General features: G+C 27.1%; 1 protein-coding gene across 1 annotated transcript; it reads right to left on the bottom strand.

Annotated features, from left to right (window-relative positions):
* Positions 1–394: 394 nt before the first annotated feature.
* LOC129910234 (uncharacterized) lies at positions 395–1,300 on the bottom strand. Its single transcript, XM_055987564.1, has one exon. The coding sequence runs from the start codon at positions 1,298–1,300 to the stop codon at positions 395–397; it is 906 nt and encodes a 301-aa protein (XP_055843539.1).
* Positions 1,301–8,765: the final 7,465 nt, after the last annotated feature.

Raw genomic sequence — 8,765 nt, forward strand, 5'->3', positions numbered from 1 at the left:
CCTAAAATAGGATTTTCTATTTAATTTGCATTTGCTACACTTTTTCATGACATTGAATATGTAATGGATTCTCATCTGCATTTCTACATACAGCTTAGTATTCGAGAAAATCAACAAGAACTAACAAAAACATTTGAAAAAGTGCAGATTTTTAAATTAGCTAATTAGTTTTTTTTCCACTATGGAAATATTAACTCAAAATAAGAATCTATAGCTGAAGAAATCGAAGAGAAGGTGGATTCTGAAAAAATCTTAAAGTTTATCAAAATAAAAACACTGTTTTTCCCCTTTTAAAATAAAAACATTTATTTATTTAGGTACATATTCAAAAATATTTTTTAACATAAATTTGAAAATGAAAAACATAAATTTCCACTAAAAATTTAAAAACTTTCTATGACTGATTGCGTTTACTGTTCTTGTGTAATATATAGTGATGTTGTTTGCTTTGACAAATTCGACAGGTGTATTTCCTATCGCATTCCGAAAAAGTATGTTTCGACGAAAGACAACGCACACAAGCTTTTTTATTCTTCACAAAAATTAACCTCTCATCAATGCTCATCGATTCAAATTTATCACATCGCCATAAAGGATGCTTACCTTTACAATACAAACATCCAAAATCATTTAAATTAGCTGTATAATTGAATTTTTCAATTTCATCACTAAGATCAATTTTCTGATGTTTTGAGTTTAAAAATTTTAAGAAATCATAAAGTGTTGGTAGTTCATTAGACGTGTGGGTTTTCTTCCATTCGGTTTTTAATTTTTCTGTTAATTTCTGCACCAATATATGAACCAACAAAATATCCCAGTTTTTTGTGTCAACATTCAATGTTTGAAGTCCATGTAAATATTTAATAGTTTCATCCAATAGTTTAAAAATACTTAACGATAAACCATTAACATTAGGTTGTTGGATTAATTTTTCAAGATATGCATCAATAAGAGTTTTTTTGCAGAATTTATTTTCCAACAATTTCCATGCCTCTTCGTAGGCAGTTTCACTGCTCGAAGAATAAAAATGTTCGATTAGCTTGAAAAGCTCATCTGACAAAAGTGATTTTAATGCATTGAACTTTTGGGAATTGGTAAGATCAGCTTTGGTATGGACCTCTGTAGAATATAGACTTTGAAATTGAAGCCAATCAATTGGTTCACCAGAAAATTTTTGTACATTTAATTTTGGCAAATTTTCTGCTAAAGGCTTTTCTTCCACTTCTTTCTCTTCTTCAGCAGTGTCTTCCTTTGGGACTGACATATCTGTCGATTTCAATTCCAAAAGTTCTCCTTTCATTGAAAGATACAGCAATTCACATTTAAAAGCCAAATCTTGTTTAAAGTAATCCTCATTTTGTGTGTCAATTTTATGTTTTTTAAAAATTTCCTCAATACTTTTATCTTTTAAACAAAATTCTTTATAATATTTTGAAATCAATTCCATTCGGGCTAATATTTCACCTTTAAGTGAGCATTGATTTTCTTTAAAGTTCTTTTGGAGTTTCTTCAATCGTTCATAAGTTTTAAATTGTTCTAACAATAAACGTTCCATTATTAATTTATACTCCATAAAATATAGAAAAAAAAATCACAAATCCTGTGTAGTAACGTAATTGATCACTTGCAATTCACAACTGTGGCGTTGCAGAAATTGAAAATATAGAAATGTCGATTGAGACTCTGAAATTTTATCAACAGCAAAAAAAAAAATAAACTTATATCTTTAAGTGCATTCATTGTTAATAAATACAAAAAACATATTGATAACGATAAACCAAGAAAAAACAACTTTGTAATTGAAAGCTTTATATATGACTAATTTAACAGCAAATTGAAGTTTGTTAATATAATATACAGGGTGTCCCGTAAGTAATGGATCAAACGAAGTATGCTGATAGGGGATCTTAAGGGCTCTCAGAATTTGGTAACTTGTTCATCCCAAATCCTTACGGTTTTCGATTTAATGCAATTCTTGTGAAATTTCGAAAAATCCCTACTTGGCAACAGTATTTTGCTTCCTGCGCCCATTATTGATTTTTGTTTTCTAAAATTCTTTTACAAAAACATTGCCAAATAATAAGGAACAATTAATTAATCAAAATATTTTTTATTCCATACGCCATTTCGCTGCAAATTAACTAACAGTTTCAAGTTTGATAAAAAATCAATTTTTAACTTTTATTTGAGAGCAACACGGCGACAAAAATTTCTACGGTGTGAGAATGGTTTATTATTTTAAAAAGTTGCACTGCTATTGTAGTTTTCAAAAATGTATAAAAGTTTCTAAAGTTGCAGTTAGATCAGAAAATATTACAATTTGAATTCAACAAAACAGGGTTTTTCACAGCAAAAAGACAAACAAAAATAGACGCTTTTGTTCAAAGAAAAATAAACAAATAACAGTTCGAGAAATGTGTTTATTTTTGGTTGTTTTTTGTTCTGAAAAACCCTGTTTTGTTGAATTCAAATTGTAATATTTTCTGATCTAACTGCAACTTTAGAAACTTTTATACATTTTTGAAAACTACAATAGCAGGGCAACTTTTTAAAATAATAAACCATTCTCACACCGTAGAAATTTTTGTCGCCGTGTTGCTCTCAAATAAAAGTTAAAAATTGATTTTTTATCAAACTTGAAACTGTTAGTTAATTTGCAGCGAAATGGCGTATGGAATAAGAAATATTTTGATTAATTAATTGTTCCTTACTATTTGGCAATGTTTTTGTGAAAGAATTTTAGAAAACAAAAATCAATAATGGGCGCAGGAAGCAAAATACTGTTGCCAAGTAGGGATATTTCGAAATTTCACAAGAATTGCATTAAATCGAAAACCGTAAGGATTTGGGATGAACAAGTTACCAAATTCTGAGAGCCCTTAAGGAGGCCTATCCCCATATTTCGTTTGATCCATTACTTTTGGGACACCCTGTATATTATTCTTATAAACAACAAATTACAACAAATTATCTGATCAATAAAATATTGCAATGAACTTATTATGTTCATACAATTTTAATTAAGAAATTGTGTTAAAAGGTTTGTATTGCGGCTCGGGAGAGGCGCAAATAAGGTAGGTATTGTGTGTACTTAATTTCTTCTAATTTCACATTTTTCTATTTGGGCACCTTTTTTTTATCAAAATCTTCTTTTTTGGCCTCTTTTGAAAATCTACCAATTTTTTTTTGAAAATCTATAATTTTTCTTCTCTTCGAAAAATTAATTTTTTTTTTAACAATTTTATAAAAATTTGCTAACCCTTTCGGACCCAGCGTTACTCTCATGTAACATATATTTAAAAATTCGTAAGAAATATTCCATTAAATATTATTTTAGGTTTCGATGGCTTAATTGAAAGATAATAATGCCTTGTTACTTAATTAGTACAAAAAGTTAGTCAAATATCATACCTACTTTTAATTTTTTTTATCGAAAAAGGGACTGAAATTCAGATTCTTTTGTTTTACAAAATATTTTTATTTTGTATATACATCGAAAAAAAAAAACCAATAACAATTTAACATTTTGTAAATATCAAATTAACATTTTTTAAATATCAGCAAAAAATGCTCTATAAAATGTGTTTTATGATAATTAAAATATTAAAAGAATATTTTTACTATCACATTTTTGATTATTAATCGAATCTAAATTTTAAAAGTAAATGTTCGTTCTTGTTGATTCTCATGAATTAGTATGACCAAAATAATTTTTTAAATTATCTCATAAAGTAAATATTTTACAAAAAAAAATTACTGTATATAAACATACATTAATTTTTTTTGAAAATTGTTAGCCTTTAGTGAGCTTTTAAGATAAAATATTGCTATGAAGAAAGGAATAAATAAAGTGGATTTGTATTTTATTCTTTATTTTAATTATGAATGTTTATAGCGGATAAGGGTTGAACAGAACTTTTTTTTTTAATTTTCAATTACTTGCTAACTTGTAATTTCTTCTTTGTTGGAATATTTATCAAGTTTCATTAATTTTCAATGTCAAGTTTTTATAAGATAATAAAATGCATTTCTATAAATAAATCGAGCCCCATTACTTTTTCTTATTTTCTTATCAATATTACTTATTTTCTGAATTTGAAGTGGTTGAAGAAATTCAATTTCCATTTTAGTAGTAATTGGCAGTTATAGTCATGTAGACATGTTTAACAAAGAATTTGAAATTAAATACATTTTCACAAAACATGGATTATAAAGCTTTGCTAAAACATTTAAACGAAGAAAAACATAAGATTTTCAATCATTTAAAGAACCTTCAAAAACGTTTCAAAGATAATTTATCAGTTCCAAAAGCTGATGTACCCTTACGCATCGAACAACTTGAAAGTTATTACAAATTTTACTGCGATACGAGTCGAAAATTTGATGAAATTCTATCAGTATCCAAAATTGAGTATTTTGGAGAAGATCTAGATGCGAAATGTAAACTGCTTTATTTGGAAATGAAGAACGATCTTTGGACAGTTAAGTCAATTGACGAATCAACAAAGATAGAGTCACGAGATAGTTCCACAATGGACTCTTCAATTGATCTATTTTTTGAGCTGAAACTTTCAAAAGAATCAACTAAAGAATATAGCGAATCATATCCAACAAAGTCACCAGAACCAATTGTGAATGAAGAAATCAAAGAAGAAACTACAAAAAATTCATCAAAAGATTTGCCCCAGATTGATGTTCGAAAATTTTCCGGTCAACTAACCGATTGGCCAGTTTTTCGAAATGAATACCGTGCATTAGTTCATTCCAATTTGAATATTACCAATTCTCAGAAATTTTCAATTCTTAAATCTCTTGTGCCAGAAGAAGTTTTTGAACCAATTAAAAATATTTTTATTTACAGAGACGACATTGGCTACGAAGATGCTTGGGAATTGTTGGAGGAAAAATTTAGCAAACGAAACAATGTCGAAGAATTACTTCAAACTCTTATTCAACAACCCTCTTCAAATGGCTCATCTGAAAGTATTGTTGAACTTTTGGAAACAATCAAAAAGTGTTTAAATGGTCTAATGTATTGGAATGTTGATACAAAAAATTGGGATATGTTATTAATTCATTTGCTAATAGGACAATTAGACAAAGAAACTAAGAACGAATGGAACAACGAAATAAATTCGTCGCCTTCTACGACATCAAAAAATATCTTTGATTTTGTCAATTTTTTGAGTTCGAAACTGCGAACTGGAAAAAGATTCTCAAATGAAATGAGCAGTATTGATAAGGACAAACACAAATTACGTTGTATTTGTTGCCAGCGAAATCATCCTTTGTGGAAATGTAACGAATTTGAATTATTGAACATTAATGCAAGAATTAGTTTAGTGAGTGATAAAACAATTTGTGTCCGTTGTCTTGCTCAAGATCATATTATTTCGAAATGTTGGAAGCCATTTAGCTGTCGGATATGTCATAAAAGAGACCATCATTTTTTACTACATAAAAATGACAAACGTTCTAAGTCTTGTGAAAATTTATTAAACTAATAGCATTATCTAATTATCTTAATTATTATTATTATTATATTTTTATTTGTTTTTGGTGTTGCTTTATTAAATATTTAAATAAAACCTATGTTTTTGATTTGCTGAATTGAAGGTATCGTACAGATGGAAGAATAGACACACCGATGCACGGACGGACGGACGCGTCGGCATAACAGGTAGCTATAGCTTAGATTTCGCATTTAAAGCAGTACTTTTTTTTCTGACTAGCCAAAAAAATAAAAAAATGCTGACCTGGGGATGCGACTATGTTTATAATATGTTTTTATTGGTCACTGAAACTGAATCTGAAACCGATTTACTCGATCACGTCAGGTTTTCCAGATAAACTCAAAAAGAGGTAATAGACAAACTGACTCAAACACCTTTTTTGAGGTTATCTCGAAAACCTGACGTGTTAGGGCAAAATGGACTTCGGATTAAGTTTCAGCAACTCAAAAAACATGTGATTAACATTATAGTCGCACCACCAGGTCAGAACTTTGTTTTTTTTTTTGACTGTGTTATCAATCATTAAAAAAGTTAAAAAAGGAAAATAAACAAAGTTGTAGCAGACAAATTTATTTGTCTGCTATAACTTTGAATTATATTCAATCGCTCCACTTAAAATAAAAAATAATTTTAATAAATTTTTTAATATTTTTGTTATTTTGTTCTTCGTTATTCTTTTAAAATAAGTAAAGTTGTATTAAAATTAACTAACCAAAAGCCAATATTTGGTCGTTATTCTCATCCCAGCCAATCAACCAATAGTCTATAGAACAAATTTGACTTAAATTTGTTTTTGGCTGAAACGTGCCATTTACAAATCTGATAAATTTTCTTATAGTTCAAGAAAAAATAAGATATTTGAAAATTAATTCTTGAATTTTTAAGAATTTTCCTTCGTTTATCTAAATATTTATTGATTAAATGCTCAAATAAACTCAAAAGGATTCGATTTTGTTCATAAAAAAAAATGATTAGAAGTAAGTCACTTACAGCTGCAAAAATTTGGTGTTTTATTTCATCACAAAAGTTCAAATTCTCAGAATAGAAAAACTGTTTGATGCATAAATCTGTAAATTTGCTAATTTATTTCGAGTATATTAAGTTCCAATAATAGTTAAGCCTCATTTTAATTTTATCGCCAATAAATTATAAAATACCGGTAAATTAAAAAAAAACCGTAAAAAGGCCTATTTTGATAACTTTTCTAAATTGATCTTAAATGTAAAAAACTGTTTTTTACATTAAAAATCTAATTTCTTTTTAGAAAATTAGATATTGATAGTCAAAGTCAAATATGGTTTGATGAGTGATATTGAAGTCTAAACAAAAATCGTAGAAGAATGAAACAAAAAGAAACATGAAGTTTAATAAATAACATTGGTTTACAGACAAAATGGACACTCAATCCCATTTTTTTTTCTTACGTACTCTCAAGTAGCACACTGGTGTATAAATTGGTGTAAATTCATTAATTTTGGTGTAAATTGAGAAAATTGAAAAAATATGGTGTATTTGTTAAATTAAGTGGTATAAAAATTATACCACTGTGTTTTTTTGCACAAAATTTCAACATTTTTTTAAGATTCAGTGCAAAAAATACACTGATACACGGTTGTTTTTATAATATACCATTAATGGTGCATAAAATTAATCGATTCTAAAATCAACGAAAACGGTATATTTTTTACACTCTCTTTGGTGTAGGAAGTACACCCTGTGGACATAAAAATCACCAGACTGCATAAGTGGGACACGCCATATTTTTCAATGGCCGCCATTTAAAAAATGAAGACAGCGATTAATTATTTTACTATAATAGTATATAATATCGACCTAATAACCCCGCATTCTTAGTTTTTTCATTCGTTTATATTATATTATAAAAGAACTCTTCAAAAAAATGTAAAAACGACAAAAAATTTATAATTTTTGAAAAACATATTTTTAAAATCGAAAAAAAAAAATCATTAATTCATTGAAATTTTTGAGGAGCTCGATTTTTAGACGGGGTAGTATCTAAAATCAGTAGACAAAATGTGTTTCGTTCTTAAATTAGGCACTCAAATTCATATTTAATCATTAGTTTCTTATTATTATGATGGTGAATAAAAATTCATTTTCATTTCAAACTGTTTGGGGTAAAAAATAAACTTTGGTTCAAATTATAAATCAGAATAATTTAAATGGTGTATTTTATCCATAGATTTATTGTGTATTTTTTCAATTTCAAAGGAATTATTATCACCAAAAACCAGATCATTTTTTATACCACTAGCGCTATTTATATACCAAAATTGGTGTAATTTTTTAACCAGTGGTGTTTTTTATATACGAGAAAATGGTGTATTTTTTATATTCAAAATGTATATCACGAAAGTTCAAAAAATACTCCAAATATTTTGGTGTATTTTAGACTTTTGTGCTACTTGAGACTTTGACCTCAGGAACTCGGAAATCACTTTAAAAAAAATTACGATGGATGCGTTTTCGAGATATAGTTTTTTAAAGTTTTATGTCGTTTATTTTTCCCACCAAACTTAGTGTTCGATCTATATCTTGAGTAATAAACGAACATTCTGAACAGAAAAATGGCTTAAAAGGATCAAAAACAGTAGATTTTGATAGCCCATATTTTATCCAATTTTAGCCACATTCAATTTTTGTGACCAATATGTTGAAAGATAAAGTTTTCTCCGTTACATGTTCAATATTTATAAATGCTCAAAAGATAATAATAGACTATTTAGTAAAAACATCAAAAATGTATTTTTTTTCTCTTTTTTGAATAGTTTTTTTTTTTAATTTTTTTTACAATATTTGAATTTTAAAAATGTTTATGTATATAGATCGGAAATTCAATTATCTACAAAAAATTATTGAATAAAAATTTTCAAATTCGGCTTCCTTTTGAAGTTATAGACAAAAACACAAAAAGTAACAAAAAGAGTCGAAAATATTGATCGTTACAAAAATTATCATATCTTTATAATTTATCCATAGATTTCGAATAAAATTATCTAGTTATCTTCTTATTTTTGCCAAAAAGTGTACTAAACATATAAAATAATACAAAATCATGAGGATTCGAAAGATTTACATTTTTTCTGTCAGTAATTAATTTTTTGTTTGCAAAAATTTCCTTAAAAAATCGATTTTTTTTAAAATGTTTTAATACATTGCATTTTTTGTTTGCAAAAATTTCCTTTAAAATCGATTTTTTAAAAATTGTTTTAATACATAAACATCTGAAGT

Source organism: Episyrphus balteatus, chromosome 1, assembly GCF_945859705.1.
Source record: "Episyrphus balteatus chromosome 1, idEpiBalt1.1, whole genome shotgun sequence".
Taxonomy (NCBI): Eukaryota; Metazoa; Arthropoda; class Insecta; order Diptera; family Syrphidae; genus Episyrphus; species Episyrphus balteatus.

Coding starts and splice junctions, on each gene's coding strand:
- LOC129910234 (XM_055987564.1), bottom strand. CDS start 1,300: ATGAAAGGAGAACTTTTGGAATTGAAATCGACAGATATGTCAGTCCCA.